The 25,804-nt window shown below is 37.4% G+C and overlaps 1 protein-coding gene across 9 annotated transcripts in view; it reads right to left on the bottom strand.

Moving 5' to 3' along the window:
• Positions 1-720: 720 nt before the first annotated feature.
• gpatch8 (G patch domain containing 8) overlaps positions 721-25,804 on the bottom strand; it is a 137,434-nt gene continuing 112,350 nt past the window's right edge. For all 9 annotated transcript variants that reach the window (XM_063036959.1, XM_063036966.1, XM_063036963.1 and 6 more), the window contains 3 exons: positions 24,303-24,446; positions 11,833-11,963; positions 721-7,081 (listed from right to left, as the gene is read on the bottom strand). In XM_063036959.1, the coding sequence (XP_062893029.1) occupies positions 3,211-7,081; positions 11,833-11,963; positions 24,303-24,446 (4,146 nt within the window). In that variant the 3' untranslated portion in view covers positions 721-3,210. The remainder of the gene's footprint in view (positions 7,082-11,832; positions 11,964-24,302; positions 24,447-25,804) is intronic.

The raw sequence follows: 25,804 nt of genomic DNA, 5'->3' as shown, positions 1-25,804 counted from the left end.
TTAAACCCAAATTTGCTTGGATTGATGCAGGTCAATTAACATAACCCCATTGTTTTAACATTTGGCTGATGCTTATGCAAACGTCTGAAGGTCACCATTTTGCAAACCGTTTCTCATAGTCTGTGGGCAAGCCTGGGCTCCACAGACAGTATTGTTTACTTGCAAGATGTGCTTTTAACTTCTATTTACTACTTGTAATTTACATTGAGAACTGAAGACTGGTTCTCATTTAAATTAATATCTGATACATTAATATAATTCCATAACCCCTCAATAATCCCCAACCTAAGTATCGAAGTGCTACTTTTATTGTATACTGTTAGTCCTGCCTGGAGTTGCCTTTCGTTTATCAACCAGTTATTCAATTATCCTAAATTACACACTTCTCCCATTTAAAATAAATTCCCAAATCATGTCTCATTTTGCCTTGAAAGTCCATGGGAAATGGCTATGAGATTCAATAGCAACTAAAATATAGTTTAACAGATATGTAAATATAAAACTAATGTATGCATAAAACTAATCGAGGAATTACATACATCAATGAAATCCGATTTCAATGAACCAAAGCAAAATTGACAAACTACGCAAAGGAATTTGCACTCAAACATTCCTACCAACACCCAATCCATCTTCATGGTATTTATTCCATTTACATACATTTATATCTAGTAAGGATAACAGCAACATGTTCAATAATGATGATAAACAAAAGGAGAGTTCACAAATTATCCATACTTTATTGTTATAAAGGTTTTCTCCTATTGTACAGTAATATTTTGCATGTTCTTGTGACAGGAAGTTAAATAAAATAAGCAATAAGCTAGTTACATTTCTTTCTAGTTTTGTTATATAATATTTTAAAACAGATGGAAGCTGCTGCTTTGTAAGGTGTCAGGGTGCTTTAGGATACAAAATGGAATCAAAAAACTCAAGATCAAACAGAACTGACATCATCAGAAAACATCAAAAGACATTAGTAAAGGTTAGGGTATTCCAACTTTATTTTAAAAAAATGTTTGTCTTTTTCCAGATTTAAATCTTCATGCTCTTTCTCATCATGGCTTGCAAACTCCATAAAGTCCTCAGACTAGCAATGAGTCCAGGCAAGTCTATGTATAGATCTTGCTTTACAAATTCCCTAGTATTTTCGTAGGTACCAGGACCTTGAATACTGCATTTTTATTACTATATTTAATAAAATTATTTACAATTTTCTTGTTATAAGCTTTAAAAATTGTAAAAACAAAGGTGTTTTATTGGATGAAATTCAAATTCAAATGGCTGATCACCCTATAACTGCCAATCTCACCCAAATGCAATTAAATTTTCATCCATCTGTTGATAAATTGGAATTTCAAACCTGAATTTAACAAATCCACTTCATTTTGTTCAGCATTTTGAAAGGAAGACAGTTTGTTATTATCTATCACCATTGTATAACAACCTGAATCCAAGAATGAACCCCCCAGATACTAACCATAAGAATGGTTAAGTAAATTAAAATGGATATTGTTGAAAAATTGGGGTTAATTTCATAGTGTAAACAGTTTCTACATACAGTTATCAGTATAACTAACTCTCAAGAGATGAACACTTTCCAGGGATCCAAGCACGTGATACTTACGTTAAAACTGTAGGAAAAGCATGTTTCGAAGAAAAGCTCCCTATCCTTGGTGAGCCACTAAGTGAAACTTGGCTACTAAGTACAAACCAGTTTGTAAAATATATTCAACCTTAAAGAGTAAGCAGGGTTGATAACCATATAACTATCTGAATTGGTCTAGGTATACAATTTACGAAGGCAGGTGACTGCATTACCAATGATTTTCATGGCATAAAGTTATTTAAACTCAATTTTATCATGATGAGCAACATGATTTGGTTAATATGATCAACTATAAATTCTGCAGCTGTCAGTTCTGTGTCTGTATGCATTAGCTTAATGATTCACCACTTTCTCCCAAGCATGTTTTGCAGAGTTGCTTTACACTGAATACTTTGCAAAATCAAAATAAAACGAACTTCAAAAAATTTTACATTTACAGTACATAAAACTTCAAAAAAAAATACGTTTGGTAAAATATACATGCTTAATTTCTGCCATAAACAGAAACATGATGCCTACCTATACAAGGGATCGCTTAACCTCCAAACATATTTACACAAAGCACTATGTTAGAACAGTACCACAAAAACAAATGAATTCATCCTTTAAAAATATTATTGCAGCACTCTGCATGTACGTATATCATTGTTTTGGATGGACCTACAAAAGCAGCATCACCTGTACAGAGTTCAGTGCAATTTTCTCCACAAATTTTTAAATTATAACCTATAACTTATACAAAGACTGTTGTATTTTACAACAGAGGTGGGAATAGACGTTTTATCGCAAAGATTTTAGACATCTCTCCAAATTCCATTGCTACACCAAAGCTAGCTTAACTAAAATTTGAGAAGTTACAATAAGGCTTCTCCGCACTTCTGTTTCAACACATCAGGGCCCCAAAGTCTGCATCTCTCATTTGGAATTCAGATGTTTGTTGCTGCAGAGCTGAGCTGTTAGAGCCATCACATCTGGACTCGTCAGCTTTATTTGCCCAAATTTCTTTGGCATGCCACATTGAGGTAGGACCTCCACAGGTGCCATTTCATTTCATTTACGGACATCAGCAAGCATATAATGTGTAATCTTTATGATTACACTCTGCAGCTACTGATCAGAAGTTATGGGATCCTCAGTTTCAACGTCATTTATTAGAACCCTTGCATCAAGCAACAGTTTCCTCCACCATATTAGATCAGTGTACACATTATTAGGATTCTATAGAATTCGGCAGATTGACATAGATAAGCATTTCTCTTTGTTATGGTGGGCATTAGCAATGGGACAAGGAGGTCAAACCATGAAGATAAAATCAGTACATTCTGTTATTAATAATTAAGTTATGTAAAATTTTTGAGAATTTTGGGACATCCACATAATTGGTTCTGATATCTGCTTTGACAAAGAAAATGGAAATCCCTGATATTGCAAGCACAGAAAATGCAACATATTCTAGGGCCTGAGCCTGAACTCTTTGGCTGTTGGGGAAAAAAAATCAGTCTGAAATGCATCAATGTAGTACTCTCACACCAGACTAAATATTAATTAACTTATCTTACGAAAGGAACAGATGTCATTATTTTCATTCCCTGCAGCTTGCTTCAAGTGCCATGACTAGGAGGATGCTGGAGTTCCTGACTCGAAAAGATAGGATGGAGGAAAGGATGGAGATGAAGAGCAGAAGCACCTGCTCCTGCAGGTCGAGGGGCAAACAAAGCTGGGTAGAGTGCATGTGGCACTGGGTGAAGAGCCAGAGGTCCTGCATGGAGGGCTGATGCAGGTATAATATGTATTGGGTGGCTAGTTAGAAAAGTGGCAGGATGAGTAGGGTAAATAGATGGTGTAATATGGGACAGAGAAATTGGAGTTAGATGAGGCTGGGGTATGTGATGGATTTGAGCAAGAGTTTGTGGGTGTGCATGCGGATGGATACCCATGGCAGCAGCCGCGGCTGCCTGATGCTGCAAAATAGCATGGTGGACAGTAGTGATTGATGTTGCTGTCGCAGCTGCTGATGGTTGTTGAATATGAAATTGCTGGAGAGTTGGCGCTGGAGCAATGGCAGTTGAGGTAGGGAAAGTCTTCACTTGTTTAGCTAAAAGTTGCTGTTGGATGTGCTGTTGAGCTGCCTGTTGTAGTTTGCTGTATTTTTCCATTTCTTCAGGAGTGAATGTAATAGGCTGCCTATCAAGTGGAGCCACTGATGAATCTGTACCCTCTTGGGAATCCTCTTCAATTTCTTGAACTTCAGCTTTTGGAATATAATTGGGGAATCGCTCTCGATCTCGTGCAAAATGCACCATAATGGTTTCATCACCATCTGGTGCTCCTAACTCTGAAGGTTTTGTGATTACTTCGGTTGATGTACTTACATCAGAAATATAGGTATCCGAGATGGCTTGAGTGCCAAGTACCAAACTTTTATGAACAAACTGAGTTTCACAAGAAATGGTTTGGATTTTCTCTTTTTCACCTGATGTTTCTTCACTGTCAGATTTTTCTTCTCTACTTTGAATTTCTTCCTGTATTATCCAATTTGATAGTTGACTGACTTCCTCCTTTGTCACATCTTTAGGCTCTACAAAGTACAGCTCATCATCTTTGTCCCCCTTCTCTGAGCAAAGATCTTCTGACTTCTTTGTTGCAGGCTTTTTGACAGTCGGTAATTTTCCTATTAAAGGAAGCAATGCCTTATTCCCTAAAGCTGGGGGAAGTTTAGGCCCAAAATAACCCTGTGGGGGATCCTTTAATTTAATTCCTACTTTATTAGATGCTGATGCAGTTTCATTAATTGTTTCAGGCTTCTTTTCAAACTTTTTAGACTGAATTTTTTCCAACAATTGTTTGGCTGTTAAGGAGTTCCTTTCTTCTGGTGTTCTCTCACTTTCCACATGCACTTTTCCAGAACTACTGGAGGTACAACTAAGATTCCTGTGGAAAGAACCACCTGATTTTGTTCCATCTCCTTTATTTTCTTCTTTTTTTGAGTAGTCTTCTTTCTTGCCCAACATTTTGCTTCGGCTGTAACATGGAGATTTTGATCGATATACCCTATCTCGTGAAAAAGATCGACTGGAGTTTCTTCGACTGGACCGTCTGTCACCAGAGCTGTCATGGCTACGTGATCCTTTGTCCCTTGAAACTGATCTTCGGGAGGTACGGCGCCTCATACTGCCCCTGCGGTGGTGGCTGTAGCTTTGACTCCGTTTCCTGCTTCGTTGTGTTGTACTTTCACTACGCCGTTTGCTTCGGCTCCTACTATGGCTGCTGCTACGAGTTCGACTTCGGCTGCGTGTTCTACTGATGGTTTGAGTACTTTCCCTGCTGCTCCTGCTAGACCTGCTTCTGCTTCGTCTATATTCATCATCCGAAGAAGAATATTTGTGCTTTTTGCCACGGTGCCTTGACCGTCTATAGTCATAATCTGAATCATGAGATCGTTTAGAGAGATTTGATCTTTCACTGTAATCACTGTAACTGTTAGAATAGCTTCTACGACTGTACCTACTGCAGTCTGACGATATATCAGATCTAGAAGAATATGACCGCTGGGATGATGAACGATGCCTTCTTGACCTTCTAGAGTAGCTTCTGTCACTCCTTGAATCATAATCATCACTGTAACGGGAGGATGACTTTTGCCTGGATCGTTTTCTATGAGATTCATCATAGCTATCAGATTCTTCATCTCGACTGCTGTCTCTGTTCCTATGCCTGCTTGGGCTATCCTTCCGAGCAGATACTCGTTTCCTTAACTCACTACAGGAACCTGTCTTTTGCTTTTTACTAATGGGTTCCTCAGAGACATCATCTTTTCTACTGCCATCATCGACAGTACCAGGTGAATAATGGCAATCTTGTGATCTGTGTCTTTTCTTCTGTGTCTGGCTGCTTTCCTCCGTAGACTTAATTGCAGGTATTGGAACAGAAAGTTCTGAACTAGTATCTTTGATTTTTTCACTTAAGCCTTTATTTTTACGTTTACGCTTTTTCCTTTTCTTTGACATCTCATCATGCATTTCACCATCCTTCTGCTTTTCCTTTCCCTCTGTAGCTTTCTCTTTCAAATGTTTTCCTGATTTTTTGTGCTTCTTTTTCTTTTTATGCTTATGTGACTTCATGCCCTTATCTTTTTTACTGGTGCTTCTGTCACTTTCACCTGTTTGGGCTTCACATTTGCTTACAGTTGGGATAGACTGTTCTTGAGGTTTCACATCACCCTCACTTGCTACTGTCTTTGACGCAGTTTTGCTGATGCTTGTGTTAGTTTTCTCCTGTGAATCCGTATCAGTATTCTGTGCATTTTGTTCATGTGAAGACTCTGGGTATTTCTCCTTGTTTTTTTCTTTGGTATCCTTATTCCTAGTCAGTTTGAATTCAAAGTAGAGTGGATTGCAACTATAAGAGATGCATGGCTCATTCTTTGTAATCATCAACAATTCTGAGGGCCACTGAAGAGTAGTACTTTCATCTTTGCTCAAGACTGGGAAAAACGGCCCGGTTGGATGTTTAGGCCCATTGAGGTCATCTTCCTTTGCTAAACTGCTTTGCTTCCCTTCTTCACAAGCACTCGGCTTTGATGGTGCAGTGTTGCAATTTTGTTTCCTTATAGTCTCTGGAGACTCAGCTTCTTTGAGGTCTGGGTCTGTTGCATCGTCCGTAAGGTCACTATTCTGTTGCAAAGCTGCAGTCTCATTTTCCATGCGTTCTTCTTCTTTGCTTTCCTGAAGCTTCAAAGTATTTTGTAAATCATGGGTGTTTTTAGTCGTCTCTAAGTTTTTCTTGTTACCACACTTGTGTGACTCTTCTGTTGCTTTCATAAACAACAGAAATGGAAAATTAGGTTTCACTTTACAGTGAGCAGGAGGAATGTAATGATAGTACTCAGGTTCTGACTGACTGACATCATCCTCTTTCCTCATCATCTTTTTCAATTTTGATAATGTACTATTTATCGAGTCATTATCACTTTCTGATTGACTGGCCCCTTCAATCTTATCTGAGGTTGCTGCCATTTCAGCCTCCATTGATTTTGGTGACCCTTGACCAGAGGACATTTTTTCATCTGGGTTTGTTGCTTCAGATTCATTGAGGTCTTCTGCAACATCACTGAATACTGAAGCTGAAACATCGAGCTTGACTGGTGCCTTTTTTGCAAAAGAAAATGACACTCCTAGCTTCTGTAAGGGAGTAGCAGAATTGCTCTTAAGCTGACTGATGTTAACAGGTTGCACTGTCTGGTTGTTTTGAAGCAACCCTGTGGAGGTTCTGGTAACACAATTGCTTGGGTTGTCCACATCTCCTCTGCTATCTTCCAGTGTGTTTTCAGATAGGGTCCTATTAACAGAAGGTGACGTGGGACCACTCATCTTTCCTCCAGTATTATCACTTGTGCTGACAACTTTTCTGTTGTTACCATCTTCATCAACAGCCACAGTCGTAGTTTTAAACATTGGACCGCTTCCTGGAGCACTGTACCAACAAAAACACAAGTCAACTTATACTGCAGGTGATGGATTGATATTTAGTTACAACAGAAAAGAGGCAATTTATTTTTGACAATTAAAAATCACAGGCATCAAGCGCTAAAGCTAGAAAGAAGCCAATTAGCAATGAGGTAAAAAGGAAAAAATTGTAGAAAACAGAAAATGCAGAGAATACACGGCAGGTCCATCAGCATGGAGAGCAAGAGCTTGTTTCAGGTACAGCCCCACCATCAGGACTGTTTTAACAAAGGAGTCCACACCTGAAAGCACCTTTTCAGATATCAATGGATCTGTTATGTACTTCCATTCTCTGTTCACATTACAAGTAGCAACAGTACACTTGAGACATTGCCACCTAAAGAAAAGTAGGGAGAGCAATCCTTGAGAATTAAGATCAACTTTAAAAAAAAACAATTCAAAGCGGAAGTTCAAACATTTTTAAAAGCTACACCACCAGATGAAGATCTGTCATAATGGATTAAAACATCTTGGCAGAAGCACAAGTATTGAAGAACATTGAAGAGAGCATCCTGTATGTTTCAAAACAAAGGGGGGGGAGGGGGAAATCACACTCAAAAGGCACTTCCTTGACATCGCATTGCATTTCTCAATTTGAATGAGAATGACAAAGGAAACCCCAATGTTCAAAGCCAAATGGATTTAAAGTTTATTTAAAAATACTGCAAGACAGCTGTCACTTAAATCTTCTGTTTTTTCTTTACCACACATTTCATTAAGACATTTTTTTAAAATTGCAGAATCCTAATCAAGCAAGGTGTTGATGTGTGAAGATGCAGGCAGTCATGGGAAACTCAGATCATGTATTTTTTCCTAGTATCTTTCTAGAGGCTTCATTGTATTGAGTAACAAAAATAAAAAATACATTCAGTGGGCAATTTATTAGGTACAGCATTCAAGATGAGGTAGTAAACTGGATTAGTCATTGGCTTTGTGGGAGAAGCCAGAGAGTGTTAATAGATGGTTGCCTCTTTGATTGGAGTCCTGTGACTAGTGAAGTGCCACAGGGATCAGTGCTGGGTGTGTTGTTGTTTGTCATCAATATCAACGATCTGAATGATAATGTGGTCAACTGGATCAGCAAATTTACTGATGGCACTAAGACTGGGGGTGTAGCAGACAGTGAGGAATACTATCATGGCTTGTAGTGGGATCGGGACCAGCTAAAAAAATGGGCTGAGAAATAGCAGATGAAATTTAGTGTAGACAAGGGTGAAGTGTTACCTTTGGTAGGACCAACCAGGTTAGGTCTTACGCATTGAACGGTAGGGCATTGAGTGCTGTAGAGCAAAGGGATCTGGGAATACAGGTCCATAATTCATTGAAAGTGGTGTCACAGGTAGACAGGGTCATAAAGAAAGCTTTTGGCACATTGGTCTTTGTAAATCAAAGTACTGAGTACAAGAGATGGGATGTTATGTTGAAGTTACGCAAGGCATTGATGAGGTCTAATTTGGAGTATTGTGTGCAGTTTTGGTCACCTACCAACAGGAACAATGTAAATAAGGTTGAAAGAGAACACAGAAAATTTACAAGGAGATTGCCTGGTCTGGAGGACCTGAGTTATAAGGAAAGATTGAATAGTTTAGGACTTTATTCCTTGGAATGTCTGAGATTGAAGGGAGATTTGTTAGAGGTATACAAAATTTTAAGGGGTACTAGACAACAGGGTGACCCGTTGGGGCACCCTTTGAGAGAAGGGTAGTGCAGTCTGATGTGACCAGAATAAACATTAAATTTTCCTGAATGCTTTTGATGGCATCATTTCTGGTTTATCTGCCACCCTTGTGGCTCTCGTTGTCATTCTGGAGATGTGCAGCCCTTTCATCCCCCGTCTCTTCATCTCTTCTGCTGTTTGTCGCTTTTCTCTGATCCTGGAGACATGCATGTCTCTCCTCCTCTGCCTCTTCTTCTCTCATCTTTTTTCGTCCTGACTGTTTGATCCTGGAGTCGTGTGGCCCTGGCCTCATCCAATTCTTATTCTCTCCTTCTCCTTGCCGCATCCCGACGACGTTTGGCGTTATCTCTCGACCATAATGTCCCCCTTCCCTTTCCACGCGGCAGAATTAGGCTGACCATTTTTTTTTACCCTAATGCTGGATAGAAGATACGAAGCAGTAACACCAAAGTATGCTGATTATTCTTGGTGATATCCTAAATGGACGTGATATAGTCACCGCTGTCCTTTGACTGCAGCAAATGGTTTTATGGGTGTCTCGAAGTACATCATTACAATAAGATTTAATTATCTCTTATTGATGGGTGGCAGTTAGATCTGTGCCAATCCTGCACACGCTGATGTGATTAGCAGAATGTGACCCCTCGAAATAGAGCTGCCCTGCCCTTTTGCTCCGGTAGGTGTGTACAGTCTGATGTGACCAGAATGAACATTAAATTTTCCTGAATGCTATTGGTACCGCTTTGCTTTGGAAACTGAAGTAGAAAACCTCAGTTTATTAAAGAAGAACGACGCATAGCAAAGCAAATATAGCTGTTCCTCATTTAATGAAGGACACTTTTGATGACATCATTTCTGGTTTATCTGCCACCCTTGTGCCTCTCGTTGTCATTCTGGAGACGTGCAGTCCTTTCATCCCCCGTCTCTTCATCTCTTCTGCTGTTTGTTGCTTGTCTCTGATCCTGGAGACATGCATGCCTCTCCTCCTCCGTCTCTTCTTCCCTCATCTTTTTTCGTCCTGACTGTTTGATCCTGGAGTCGTGCGGCCCTGGCCTCATCCGATTCTTGTTCTCTCTCTCTCTCCTTGCCGCTTCCCAACAACGTTTGGTGTTATCTCTTGACCATAATGTCCCCCTTCCATTTCCACGTGGCAGAATTAGGCTGACCATTTTTTTTTACCCTAATGCTAGATAGAAGGTACGAAGCAGTAACATCAAAGGATGCTGATTATTCTTGATGATGTGGTTGGTGCTCTCCTAAATGGACGTGATATAGTCACTGCTGTCCTCTGACTGCAGCAAATGGTTTTATGGGTGTCTCGAAGTATGTCATTACGATAAGATTTAATTATCTCTTATTGATGGGTGGCAGTTAGATCTGTCCCAATCCTGCACATGCTGATGGTGATTAGCAGAATGTGACTCCTTGAAATAGAGCTGCCCTGCCCTTTTGCTCTGGTTGGTTTTTGTGACAGAAGGGTAGTGCGGTCTGATGTGTCCAGAATGAACATTAAACTTTCCTGAATGCTATTGGTACCGCTTTGCTTTGGAAACTGAAGTAGAAAACCTCAGTTTATTAAAGAAGAACGATGCATAGCAAAGCAAATTTAGCTGTTCCTCATTTAATGAAGGACTCTTTTGATGACATCATTTCTGGTTTACCTGCCACCCTTGTGGTTCTCGTTGTCATTCTGGAGACGTGCAGCCCTTTCGTCTCCCGTCTCTTCATCTCTTCTGCTGTTTGTTGTTTGTCTCTGATCCTGGAGACATGCATGTCTCTCCTCCTCTGTCTCTTCTTCCCTCATCTTTTTTTATCCTGACTCTTTGATCTTGGAACTGTGCGGCCCTGGCCTCATCTGATTCTTGTCCTCTCCCTCTCCTTGCCGCTTCCCAACGACGTTTGGCGTCATCTCTTGACCATAATGTCCCCCTTCCCTTTCCACGCGGCAGAATTAGGCTGACCATTTTTTGTTTACCCTAATGCTGGATAGAAGATACGAAGCAGTAATACCCAAGGATGCTGATTATTCTTGATGATGTGGTTGGTGCTCTCCTAAATGGATGTGATATAGTCACCGCTGTCCTTTGACTGCAACAAAGGGTTTTATGGGTGTCTCGAAGTATGTCATTACAATAAGATTTAATTATCTCTTATTGATGGGTGGCAGTTAGATCTGTCCCAATCCTGCACATGCTGATGGTGATTAGCAGAATGTGACCCCTTGAAATAGAGCTGCCCTGCCCTTTTGCTCCAGCAGGTGTCGCTGCTGAGGCTGGCCGTGCGCATGCCGTGTCCTGGTTTCCATGATGGCCGATCGGGTCTCGGGTTAAAAGGGAGCCTGTTGATTTTTGCGAATGAGCAATTTTATACAAATATATAACCCTGAACTTTGCCTGCGTTCTGTAAGTTAGCGCATTTTAATTCGACGTAGCCAAAAAAGTGCCGCTGTAATGCACCGTTTGCGCTAATTGGAGGTCACAAACAGACAGAGCATGAGAATTTTAGTAGTATATAGATAGGTAGAGTAAATGCAAGCAGCCTTTTTGCAGAAGTTGGGTGGAACTCTAACTGGAGGCCATGGGTTAAGGGTGAAAGAGAAAGTTTAAGGGGAACATGAGAGGAAACTTCTTCACTCAGACTGTTATGGGAGTGTGGAACAAGCTGCCAGCATGTGTGGTGCATGCAAGCTCAATTGGAGTAGGCAGTCTAAAAGTTTTGGCATGGATGAGACCTGTTTCTGTGCTTTTTCTTCTATGACTGTGACTATTTCAAAAGTCTAATGAAATTTCTCATAGGTCAATGCAAGAACAGATCACTAACTCCCTCTTCCCAGTTTCTTTTGATGGAATGAAAGAGTAGGCAAAGAAAAATAACAAATTTAAGCAAAACTAGTTGCATATGAGCACCTTGACCTCCAAATCAAATTTCTTGCATAACAGACAGCACCCAAGTGAGACACAAATATTCAAGGTTAAAAGGATGTGACCACTTGGCATAGCTTACAGAAACGTGAAGGTTGCTCTGGCCAACATAATACATACCATTCCTGTTGTTTACGCTGCTCTGCAAGCTCATGGAGACGCCGAAGTGCTCTCTCCTGCTTTTTCTCATCTTTTCGAGACCTTGAGGCAACATTACGAGCAAATTCTCTCTGTTTTAGGTCTTTTAATCTCTGTAATCACATAAGAGGGGTCAAAAAAAATTTCACTTCAATTATGTTCCCCAAATTGAAAACAATGCTGTTGAAATTTATTACAGAGAATTTTGCTTTTATTTTAAAGAAGCTGCTGTGTCTGTATAATAAAAGATCAAATGGGGTTTAAAATGTTAATCTATATTGGTATAGCTATAACAAAGCAAGTTGTGCAGACGTTTGGGATAAAAGAAAAAAGCTATCACAAAGGAACACATAGGGAGAGCAATTTAAAAACTGTTTACAAGTACTGTGTGTTGATTAGTTATGGAACTTTAGATTTTTTTGGTCATGCAGTTTGAAAATTCTCTTGAAGAATCTGGAAATTGAAGAAAATGGGATAATTTTAAGGATTTTATTAAGCTCAAAGCACTCCTGTTTATATTTTTAGCTTACTTAATCTGCAGGTAAATGTGACAAACATTTTCAGGGCAAGTTCTGCTAGGTTGTTTGTTAAATATTAATGAAATGAATTAAGCATACAATTGTATCAAAGTACCATTAATGTTGGGATGACTGAATCAACACAGAACACTATTAATTTTTACTCTAATTAATTTTGTTTTTGTTTTAGACTTCCTTCTGGCATTCAACTGCAGCAACTACCAGCTATTAGCCTTAAGAGTATGCAAACCTCCCTACTTCCCACTAGTAATGCTTAAAATAGAACATAACCTACATTAAAAGCAACATCACCAGCAAGTCAAACCCTCAAAAAGCAGACTGGATAAGCAAATATGGAGAAAGAAAACAATGGGAAAACATCAACAGATGGTGACCAGGAGCCTATAAAGCAAAAAAAATCCACAGGGAGAATTATTTTTCGATAGCTACGTCTGTTAATGTGACATTAAGTATTAGGACAACTACTTATGATGATAACTTACGCTTGCTCTCAATCTGAAGAAATCAAACTAATCACAAATACAAAGGTCAACATTCAGAAAACAGCTTTGTTTTTATACAACTACTTAATATAATTTTTAATATCGTAATGCTTTCAATCTCAAAGCAATATGGTGAAAAGCATTATGCCATAAATCTGTTAAACAACACTATAGCTCAAATGTTGAAGGTTAAAGTGGTTACTGATCATGGCTTAACGTAATCAAAAAGGAGACAACTTGTGCCATGCTGCTACTGATCAGTGCACACTGGAAACAGAGTACAAGCACAGACAGGTATAGGCATGGCCTAAGAGGGGAGAAGTCTTTCATCATTGTTGAACATGCAGACAGACACGGATGCTACTGGTTGCACTTTCTGCACATTTAGTCCTATTGATATGAATAAAATCAAGTGTGTGTGTGGAAGTGAATACAACTGACAGTTGAAAATCACATTTAGGATTAACAAGCAATATTAAATTTCTACCCAAAATTTTTAAATAAAGAAATCTGCAAGCTTTATTTCACCTTTGTAATTAAATGAAAACTAAAAATTACAACTCTTGTGCAATATTTGACTTTAGCTGCATTTTACTCCAAGCACAATCATACTTCCTGTACACTTACATAAAGTGGAGTATGCCCTCCAAGTTATGATCGCACACAGGCCACTGGGCATACACTGCATCATCCACTAATACAAACTGTGTTGATGAATGTCATTTGTATTGCAATAAATTCATGAACAACAAAATGGCAGGTGCCTTGACTACATACACAGAAATTAGGGTCTGGTGAACGATGAATCAGTCTTCCTCAAGGCGAGTTCCACTTCACATCTGGAGTGATTGCATTTTCACAATCTTTTCCCACCTCTCTTTATTCCACTTCCTTCATTGTGGTAGATAACGGAGGAAGGGCCCAGCGCATGACTTAAGCATAAACACTTACACCACAGCAAAAGCCTTGCGAAGACATGTGCATGAATTTCTAAGGTCTGTATCTGTATAGTTGTACTTTAAGAACATATTTCATTCTCAAGGACTCGCTCATGGAGTGAAGTTACTTCTTGGCTTCGCTCCATTACCGTTTCATTTTATATTCATGAGCACCTTTATTTAATCTACTTTTATCTACACTCATACAATAGAATTTTTTTCCCCTTCTCTTTTGTGTTAGTTTGGATTCTGAGTAAAGAACCAAGTACAAAATCTAAACTTCTCGAGACCCTAAAGCAAAAGATGCCGATGGCAACAGGAAAAGGAAACCCGATCCTGAACTACCTGAATTAACCTACAAGACAATGATGAATCTGCTCCGTGAACAATCAGAAGAAATACGCCGATATGTCAGAGAAGAAACCAAATCAATTACGGATTCGATTAATGCTCTGGATCACGCAGTTACGTCAAAAAAACAAGATTACCGATTTGGAGGAGGAAGCGTGGAACAGAGATCGAAAAATTTAGAGTTTGGAATTAAAAGTCTCTTTGAAAGACAAACAGCTGGAGAGTCTTAAATCGAAGATTATTGATCTTGAAAATCGATCCAGATGACAGAACTTACGTTTAATTGGTCTTCCTGAGGATGTTGAGAATGGAGATCCTACAGTATTCTTTTCTAAACTTTTAAAGGCTGCGTTCAGCTCTGAATTTCCGGATGATCCTCCATTGCTCGATCGTGCTCATCATATTTCACGTCGAAAACCAGATTCTGAATCTAAGCCTAGACCAATAATTATTCGATTTCATTATGTTCATGTTAAAGAGCAATTAATTTGAGTTGCCCAAAAGCAGGGAATGATTAAATTTCAAGATCATCAGTTTAGATTGTTTGAAGACTTCAGTCCCAAAGTGATGAGAGCGCGACTGACTTTCAAATCTCTGATGTCGGAATGCTACCAAAAAGGTCTCAACCCAGCGTCACTGTATCCTGCGTGTCTAAGAATTCTCCGAACACCCAGCGACGCTTTTTCAATTCTACAACTGCTGCTCGAAGTTTCTTGGATGAACTTGAATCAGATGCCACGGTCTAATTTTTGCTTGATTCATGCAATATTGGGTTTCAATTCTTCTGTTTTTTTTTTCCAAACCTATAATTCATTTATGAAGATTGACTTTTATAAGTTTAAGTTTTCTGGTTTTGATTGGTAGTGTTGGTATTTTTTTTTCATACTTTACCAAAATTTTTCTTTATTGGCGGATTCGTTCTTTTTTCTTTTCCTTTTAATTTCTGAATTTATAAGTGTATGATTTCTGAAACAGTTACTATCGGTTGGATTTTTAAATCTCTTATTTTATGAGGGGGAATTTTAAATTTTCTTTGTATAACCAGCATGGTATGGCATATCTTCTTCTTCCCACAATACCTTTTGTTTTTTATTATTCCGCTATATTTTTTGGGTTCTTCTTCCCATAATACTTTTCCTTTTTTTTCACTTAACTATCCTACTCTCCCTTACAAATATTCAATATTTTATAACATGTACTGGTATCTTTTTTTTCCTATTATTATTTCAGAAAATATAATGCATAGGTTTTTTTTTACTGTATTTGTTAAATTTTTGACTTTCTTGTTGTCATAGCGTAGTTTTTTTTTCTTTTGTTTTGGATCTTTGGTGCTCTCCTTAACAACATATATTTTGTGAGCTGCCTTCTTGAGAAATGGAGGTAGAATTAGTGTTAGTTAGCTTTCTGGCTTTTTCTTGGCCTAGTTCGGGGTTTTTCTGGGTGGTGGATGGGGAAAAATGTCTGCAGTGTCATAACTTCCATTTCCTTTCCAAACGCTGGCTCCCCCTCCGATTTCATGAGTTTACACTTTGGATAACTCTTTACATACCAAAAGGCTGATTTTCGGTAATTATGGCTCAGAGGATTAATTCTGTTTCTTGGAATACAAATGGATTAAACCAACCGATTAAAAGAAAAAAGATTTTTAAAGTATTCCAAAGAATGAATGCACATATTATTTTTGCTCAAGAAACTCATGTGAGGAGAGTGGATAATCAGTGTTTTTTTAAGTTTTGGAAGGAACAACGATATCATTCAAACTCCCAAGCTAAAGTGAAAGGAGTTTCAATTTTTATAGATTCCTCAATTGCATTTGTGCATCAGGATACTCTCTCTGACCCGAATAGCAGATTTTTGATAATTACTGGTTTACTTTTTAATAGAAAAGTTGTTATGGTTAATGTTTATGCCCCAAATATCGATTATCCGGAATTTTTAAAGCAATTATTTACCTCCTTTCCTAATCTAAATGATATGTTGATAATGGGTGGTGATTTTAATTGTTGTTTAAATCCATCGATGGATAAATCCATATCTACTCAGGCTCTACCGAGCAATTCGGCTACTCTTATCAACTTGTTCCTGATCGATTCGGGAATTTCAGAGATCTGGAGATTTCTACATCCTCAGGATAAAGAATTTTCATTCTTCTCACACGTACATCATACTTATTCCAGGACTGACTTTTTTTATAGACTCTCATTTAATTCCTTCCATGATTGATTGTAACTATGACATTCTTGCTATTTCTGATCACACACTTTTGAATCTCTCTATCAAGTTAACGGACATACCCTCTAATGCTAGACAATGGCGTTTTAACTCTACTTTGCTTCAAGATTTGGATTTTGTAAAATTTATTAAAGATCAGATTGATTTCTTTTTTTTTAAACTAATGATACAGATGAAATTTCCAGTGGAGTTATATGGGATATGTTTAAAGCATATATTCGTGGTCAGATTATTTCTTACTCTGCTGGATTGAAAAATCGTATTAAGAATGAAATTGATTGATAAGATCAAAGATACTGATAAAAAATATGCCATTGCTCCCAATGAGGAGCTTTACAGAGAGTCGAACTTCAAATGGAGCATAGTTTACTCTTAACATCGTCAATTGAAAACCAACTAATGAAAACAAGACCTGAGTTTTATACACACAGTGATAAATCTGGTAAATTATTAGCTAATCAATTAAAACAGCTTCGGTCAAACGTCAAATTACTAAAATTTGTAAATCTGATCACACTCTCACAGTTGATCATGACGAAATAAATAAATCTTTTCAAGAATTTTATACATCTTTATATCAGTCAGAATTTCCTCAAGATCTCAATGAGATGTATGACTTTTTTAAGGAAATTGAACTTGCCGAAATTGGCGTCTGAAGAACGTTTAAAATTAGAAATACCAATTACGGATGAAGAAATAAAGAGTGCTATTTCTTCAATGAATTCTAGTAAATCACCCGGTCCAGATGGTGATACAGTAGAATTTTTAAAGTCTTTTTCTTCCATTCTTTCTCCTTGGTTGTGCAGAATTTTTAAAGATGCAATTAGTACAGGCAAACTACCACTATCATTTTATGGAGCCTCTATTGCCCTAATTTAAAAAAAAGGATCTTACTGATTGTGCATCATACAGACCGATATCCTTGCTGAATGTAGATTCTAAAATTTTATCTAAAATATTAGCATCTAGGTTAGAAAAGATATTACCTCAAATTATTTCTGAGGATCAAACTGGATTTATTAAAAATCGTTATTCATCTTTTAATATTAGGAGATTATTGAATATTGTTTATACTCCTTCACTTAGAACTCCAGAATGTGTCATTTCATTAGATGCTGAGAAAGCCTTTGAAAGAGTTGAATGGCCATATTTATTCAGTACGCTTGAGATGTTTAACTTCAGTCTGATATTTATATCTTGGATTAAATTGATATATCATACCCCTCTAGCTTCGGTTTTACTAATAATCAAAGATCTCCCTTTTTTCGATTATTTCGTGTTGTCCTTTAAGTCCTTTATTATTTGATATCGCTTTAGAACCTCTAGCAATTGCTATCCGAGATTCACCAAATACTTTAGGTATTACTCGTGGGAATGAGATACATAAGCTATCATTATATGCTGATGATTTAGTATTATATATTTCTGACCCAGAGAAATAAATTCCTGCAATCTTATCTTTGTTGGCCAAGTTTAGCAAATTTTCTGGCTATAAACTGAATCTTAAGAAGAGTGAACTTTTTCCATTGAACATGCAGGCTCCAAATTATAAATCCTTACCATTTAGATTGGTATCTGATTATTTTACTTACTTAGGAGTAAAAATCACCAAGCAGCATCAGGATTTATTTAAGGCTAATTTTTTTCCCTTTATTTGATCAGATTAAATGTTTGCTTACCAAATGGTCACCAATGACATTGTCTTTAATTGGTCGGATCAACACCGTCAAGATGATGATTTTACCTAAGTTTCTATATTTATTTCAAGCATTGCCTATCTTTATTCTGAATTCCTTTTTTGATAATGTTGATTCAAAAATTCCTTCATATATAAGGCAGAATAAAAATCCGAGACTAGGTAAAAGATACTTACAGAAGCCCAAAAAGGAGGGTGGTTTAGCATTGCCGAACTTTAGATTTTATTATTGGGCAATTAATATTCGTTACTTAAAATTTTGGACATGGAATTGGGATACAGTTTCAAGTCCACAATGGGTTAATATTGAATGTAAATCCGTTTCAGGGTTTTCATTAGGTTCTATTTTAGGGTCTCTGCTTCCTTTTGGTTTTTCTAAAGTGAACAAACATATGGATAACCCAATAATTAAATATACTCTTCGAATATGGTTTCAGTTTCGAAAATTTTTTGGATTGAATCAATTTATTTTAGCAAGCCCTATTTTACTTAATTTTCTTTTTCAACCCTCTTTTTTGGATCAAGCCTATCTAGTCTGGAAAACTAAAGGTATAATATGTTTTTCTGATTTATTTTTAGATAATTGTTTCATGTCTTTTGAACATTAATCTAATAAGTATAATTTACCTAGATCCCATTTCTTTAGATACTTACAGATTAGAAACTTTTTAAATACTGTTGTTCCGACCTTTCCGATTTCATACTCATTGGATATAATGGAAAGAATTTTAGATTTAAATCTTTTTCAGAAAGGTTCAATAGCAATTATTTATAATATGATTATGAAAATAAATCCAGATGTTATCGAATTCAATCAGGAACAACTGGGAAAGGGAAATTAAGTTTACTTTACCTATTGAGAAATGGGAAAAAATTCTTCAATTAGTTAATCCTTCCTCTATATGTGCTAAACACGCGTTGATACAGTTTAAAGTAGTACACAGAGCTCATATGTCCAAGGATAAATTAGTTCGCTATTACTCTCATATAAATCCTGTATGTGACAGATGTCATTCTGAGACAGCTTCGTTAACTCACATGTTTTGGTCATGCCCTTTGCTGAAGAAATACTGGGACGATATCTTTGATATTATTTCAACTGTTTTGAATATTGATTTACAATCCCATCCTATTACTGCAACCTTTGGTTTACCAATGATAGAACAATATCATCTGACTTCCTCAGCATTTGGATGATTGCTTTTGTTACACTAATGGCTAGAAGATCCATACTATTGAATTGGAAAGAGATTAATCCTCCTACTACATTTCAATGGTTTTCGCAAACTATGTCTTGTTTAAATTTAGAAAAAATTAGAAGCGTCATTTACGACCCTTCTATTAAATTTGTAGAGATTTGGAGACCATTTATTCAATACTTTCATATGATGTAATTTGACCCTTTCCAATTCTACTTTGTTATTCTATATACGGGGAGAGGAGCAGAGTTAACGACACTAATGGTCTTATCTGAGGAATCATAATAGCCCATTCTTTTTCTTTTTGTTAGTTTAGTTTTTCTTTAGTTGGTTCAGATTTTTTTCCTTTTTTGGGGGAATTTTTTTTTCTTTTTTTCCTCTTTTTTCATGATATTTTTTCCATTTTTACCTCATATTTCCCTATATTAGAGCTGTACTTTCTGAGATTTTGGGAGGCTCATGAATTATGTGTCAATTGAGGTTATATTTGTATAATCTATTTTTTCAACAATGTAATCCCAATTTCTCTATTTTTCAGTAATGTATATGATGCGGAAACTAATAAAAAGATTGAAAAAGAAAGAAAGAACATTTATCTCTGTGACATGGAAAAACTGTGCCAATTTGATTCATAACGTTAAAAATTAGATTAAATTAAAAATTTAGTTTCAGCAAAATATACCATGAACTTACCTTCACACCTAGAGTACTGTGCAAAAGTCTTAGGCACATGTAAAGAAAATTCTGTAAAGCGAAGATGCTTTCAAAAATAATGAAATTAGAAGTTTCTAAATATTTAAAAAAATTACAATAAAGAGCAGTGAACAGTAAAAAAAAACACTAAATGAAATCAATATTTGGTGTGACCACCCTTTGCCTTTAAAACTGCATCAATTCTCTTAAGTACACTATCGTGCAGTTTTACAAGAAAATCGGCTGGTAGGTTGTTCCAAGCATCTTGGAGAACTTGTCACAGCTCTTCTGCAGACTTCGGCTGTTTCGCTTGCCTCTGTCTCTACAGATAATCCCAGAGAGCCTTGATGTTGAGATCAGGGCTCTGTAGAGGTCATACCTTCTGAAACAATGGAAAAGATTTCAGGGTGCCTAAGATTTTAATGAAGTCGGTAACAACTGCAGCATATTCATCCAGGTTCGAAGATGAATCCCTGAATACAGTCCAGTCCACCGATTCAAAGCAGTCCTGTAGGCGCTCCTGTGCTTCCCTTGTCCATACCTACTTGGTCCTCACTACTGGTGCTGCAGTCTTCAGTCTCTGCCTATACTCAGGGAGTAGAAGTACAACCAGGTGATCAGACTTCCTGAAGTGAGGGTGTGGAATAGCACAGTAGACATTCTTGATGGTGGTGTAGCAATGGTCCAGTGTGTTGTTTCCTCTGGTATTGCAAGTGATCTGTTGATGGTAGTTGCTAAGTGATTTTTTCAGACTGGCCTGGTTAAAATCCCCCAAAATGATGGTGAAGGCGTTATGATGCGCTGGTTCATGCATGTTGATCCCATTGCTCAGATCATCTAAAACCAGATTAACATTGGCCTGAGGTGGAATGTATACTGCTACCAAAATGACCCTGGAGAACTCCCATGGTAGGTAAAAAAGGACAGCACTTAACTGCTAAGTATTCCAAGTCCAATTTTGCTCACCAGACCTGGAATATCTTGCAGTTAAGAGCAGTCCTTTTTACCTACCACGGGTAACCACAAAAACCAATGTCAGGATGCTGTTCATCGACTATAGCTCAGCATTTAATACCATTATCACCATAATCCTGATTGAGAAGTTGCAGAACCTGGGCCTTTGTGCCTCCTTCTGCAATGGATTCTTGACTTCCTAACCGGAAGACCACAATCTGTGTAGATTGGTGATAACATATCCTCCTCGCTGATGATCAAATCTGGCGTACCTCAGGGGTGTGTGCTTAGCCCACTGCTCTACTCTGTATATACACATGACTGTGTGGCTAGGCATAGCTCAATACCATCTATAAATTTGCTGACAATACAACCATTGTTGGTAGAATCTCAGGTGGTGATGGGAGGGTGTACAGGAGTGAGATATGCCAACTAGTGGAGTGGTGCCACAGCAACAACCTGGCACTCAACGTCAGTAAGATGAAAGAGCTGATTGTGGACTTCAGGAAGGGTAAGATGAAGGAACACATACCAATCCTTATTGAGGGATCAGAAGTGGAGAGAGTGAGCAGTTTCAAGTTCCTGGGTGTCAAGATCTCTGAGGATCTAACCTGGTCCCAGCATATCGATGAGGTTATAAAGAAGGCAAGACAGCGACTATACTTTATTAGGAGTTTGAAGAGATCTGGCATGTCAACAAATACACTCAAACACTTCTATAAATGTACCGTGGAGAGCATTCTGACAGGCTGCTTCACTGTCTGGTATGGGGGGGGGGGGGGGGGCTACAGCACAGGACTGAAAGAAGCTGCAGTGGGTTGTAAATTTAGTCGGCTCCATCTTGGGTACTAGCCTACAAAGTACCCAGGACATCTTCATGGAACGGTGTCTCAGAAAGGCAGCATCCATCATTAAGGACCTCCAGCACCCAGGGCATGCCCTTTTCTCACTGTTACCATCAGGTACAGAAGCCTGAAGGCACACACTCAGCGATTCAGGAACAGCTTCTTTCCCTCTGCCATCTGATTCCTAAATGGACATTGAACCCGTGAACACTACCTCACTTTTTTTAATATACAGTATTTCTGTTTTGCACATTTTAAAATCTATTCAATATATGTATACTGTAATTAATTTACTTCTTTATTACTATTATTTTATGTTTTTTTTCCTATATTATATATTGCATTGAACTACTGCTGCTAAGTTAACAAATTTCATGTCACATCCCGGTGATAATAAACCTGATTCTGATGATTTTAGAACAACCAAAGCATCCATTATCTTTGCAGCGAGTTCTTACAGATTTCTAGAGGGCAGATCATCTTAGTTTCCTAGTACTACTTCTCTAATGATATAAAATGTTTAAAGTTTCTTAGCCCTTTAGTTAGCTACTATTTTAGGCATATTTTTTATACCTTCAGCTAAGAGGCTGGAAATGATGACTGAAAGCTCTGTTGCAAAATCCAAACAGCAGCTTGTAGATAGATCACTTATGCTATAGGTAGCCACCATGCCAGAAAGAGACAACACAAAAACAATGCTTCAGTTATAACTCAGAGACTTGAACCCTCCAAGACCACAACCTTGGCATAGGGTTTGGAGACTTGCGTGCCTCAATGACTCAGAGAGCTATGTTGGCTAGAGTCAGGGTTTCATGCTTTGGGTCTTGGTAGGGTCACCCATGGCAAACAGGCTGATCCACTGGTTCTCCAGGTTCGGGGGCTCAGCTTGGCTAACAACGCTGACTGGTCAAACAAAACTGTTACAGGAACAGCAATGAAGAATCCTTCAACGTCTAAGTGTGATGGTTTTCCAGAGTCTCCACCTGGGACTTACATCGCTAACGCTAGTGAAAACCCAGAGGAAGCTACTGACACAATGAAGGAAGCCCTGAACACTGCCAGAAATGGAGGACCTTCATTGCTGCCCTAAAAGCCAAAGGCATAATGGGCAATAAGAAGAGATGAACACTCCTACATTAACCCGTCTGAAATTAGTTAATTGATTTAATGGTCAAATTATGATCACAGCTGAACAATGAAAGCTTACTAATTATTACTCAAGTACAATTTCATTGAGACTTCATGCTTTCCAGAGCAATTACATCATGCAAAAACATAAAAATATAAGAATGAATTATGAAAACTGAAAAATCCTTACTCATCTGTGTTTAATGATAACATATTATGGTATGAAATGAAGAATTCAGTTAGAATACATGGACAATAAAAACATTAATAACTTTCAATGGTAAAAAAAGAATAAGGGAGGCAAACATTCCTAGCTGGAAGATCCAATCGGCTTCAAACCCTGAATACAGTTTTATTATTCAGCTTACTTGGTCAATGGTAAGAAAGAAAAAAATACCTGATATAAGGTGGCAATTACAAAGTTATGAAAAAATATTTAAAAATGTTTTAAAGGATTTTCTTCTATGTTCAATATTCTTATTTAGAAAAAAATCATTAAAGAAAATAACCATTTGAGAATGACTTCTGTAACTACAAGCTAGTTTAAAAAAAACATGCCTCACAGGACAATGAATGGAGGACAACCTGATCTTGGTGCAAAGACTTCATATAAGAATTTTAGGTAATCTGTAGTTTAGATGACTGACTGCAGCGTAGGTGTGAACACCATTAAAATATAGTTGCGCATGGAGGCAAAACATTGTTGAAGGTTTATCATCAAGGGTTTAACTTACAAGTAGGCTGAGGCAGGCTGTAGATATGGAACACTTATGAAGGTGGAAATAGTTGGCTTTGACCATCAAACTTGATGCCTGCTTTTGTAATGACCATTTGTAAACCTTTGAATCCTTATTTTTGACAACATATTCTGGAACAAGTGGAAATATGTTGATTTTTTTCCCCCAATCAGAGAAAAAGCATCTGTAGCAGGGGTTTAAATTGTGAAAGCTACTCCCCATATCGTGAAACTAACTTCGCCATTTGATTGTCCAAGTCAAAGTGAGCAGAAACTAGTGCTACTGTATCACAGCTTTAGGTATTAAGCTTTGATCCTACAGTCACCTGCCATCTATTCGGATTGAGAATGCACATTTAGGAAATAAAGGGAAGTGGAATGGGACTGGATACTGTAGATTGTTTTCTTTGGAAAAGACAAACTCTATGGTCTAAATTGCCTGTGTCACACTGTAAACCAGACAAAATATGAACCAGACTAACATGATTAAGAAAATAAAACAGATTATTTGTGGTTCAAAGCCATATGGATCTTTTCTAACAATTTTCCCATGGCTTAACTTGCATAACATCAGAAAATTTGAAGTCATTAGCAACTAACTATACAAACTTTTTCTATTAATTGTGATTGATAAGTTTCTTTGAATATTACCAACTCACCTGCTTATGAGCATGGTCATAAGAATTAATATGGTTGTCAAACTCATGATGTTTTTGGTACTGCTTATCACACAATTCACAGTAAAAGTTCGCCCTTAGATCTTCTAAAGCTTTTGCAATTGCCTTTTCTTTTTCAGCATAGTCCTATAAGAAAGAGGTGGGAAAACATTAAAATGTTGGTTTGAGGAGCAAGTAAAAATAAATGTAATTGTACTTTGCCAGTAATTACATGTTGGTTTCTGTTAGCATACCTAATTACATTCAATACCTCACAAAGATGGTATTTGGTGTATAAAATGTTAAGCTTTTATGATTCAGGACTTAACTTTGGTCACATTTCTTTTATATTTTAAACCTGGAGTCAGTATCAAGTCCCCTATGGTCGATTTAAACATGTCTAGAAGCAACGCAAGGCTTCTCTACTCAGCTGTAGAAGAGTAGCATAATCCTCAAAAACAAGAATGTAATTTTTCAGTTTCAAGCTTCAGCAATCTATAAAAATTGGCAATTCAATATTCTCTACCAAAAGTAGCGTTGTATTAAATCCCTCCAGTGGAAAATCAATGGAGAATGTTCAAATACAATGTAGAATCCTGACAGCAAGCACAGGGAAGTAGCTGAGATTTTTGAATTGATCTGAACAGTGATTCAGGAATAATTAAATTTCAACTTGATATGCTACTATTATACAAAATACTTACTTTTGTTTTTAAAAAAAAGAATTCTGAATAGCATAGAATTCTTGATGCTGCAAATTTTCACTCAGATTTAAAATGTCAAAAATATACCTTAATTCAAATAGCATTTTAAACCAATTCATGGAAGACACATGGAAGTCACTATTTTCTTTAAAACATTACAAGTTTTGTTTTTAGAATGCTTCTCATAACACTGTCAGCAGTTGAAGCATGCCATTCAGAACTATATTAAGCACATATAGCTGTATGAAATATCTACAGATGCAATAAGAAAATTTGTGAACCTGTTTTCCTGCATTATTCATAAAATGTGGTCCGATCTTCATCTAAGTCACAATAATAGACAAACACAATCTGCTTAAACTAATAACACTCAAACAATTGTAATTTTCATGTCTCTATTGAACACATTGTTTAATCATTCACAATCCGGGCTGGAAAAAGTATGCAAACCCTTGTACAGGTTCCCTCCCCCAACCAAAGGTAGCACATTCCTATGAAACAGTTCGTAAGCCAGAATGTCGTAAAGTGAAGAAGCAATTACCATTTATTTATATGGGAAAAATTTGTGAGCATTTGCAGACCCAAAAAATAACCTCCCAAATCTTGCCAAATAACACATAAAACCTAAAATAACAGTAACACATAGTAAAAGGAGGAATGATATGATAAATACACAGCCTATATAAAGTAGAAATACATTTCTACAATCATTGCTGCACTGTTCTCCGTAGTGAAAATCACACGCAAGCGCTCTTGGCAGAAACACTCTCTCCAGTAACCTTTAAGCTATGAAGCTGCCAA

The sequence above is a fragment of the Mobula hypostoma genome, chromosome X1 (assembly GCF_963921235.1).
Source record: "Mobula hypostoma chromosome X1, sMobHyp1.1, whole genome shotgun sequence".
Lineage (NCBI taxonomy): Eukaryota > Metazoa > Chordata > Chondrichthyes > Myliobatiformes > Myliobatidae > Mobula > Mobula hypostoma.
Note: the sequence above shows the minus strand (reverse complement) of the source record. Positions and strands in the feature narration are given on the sequence as shown.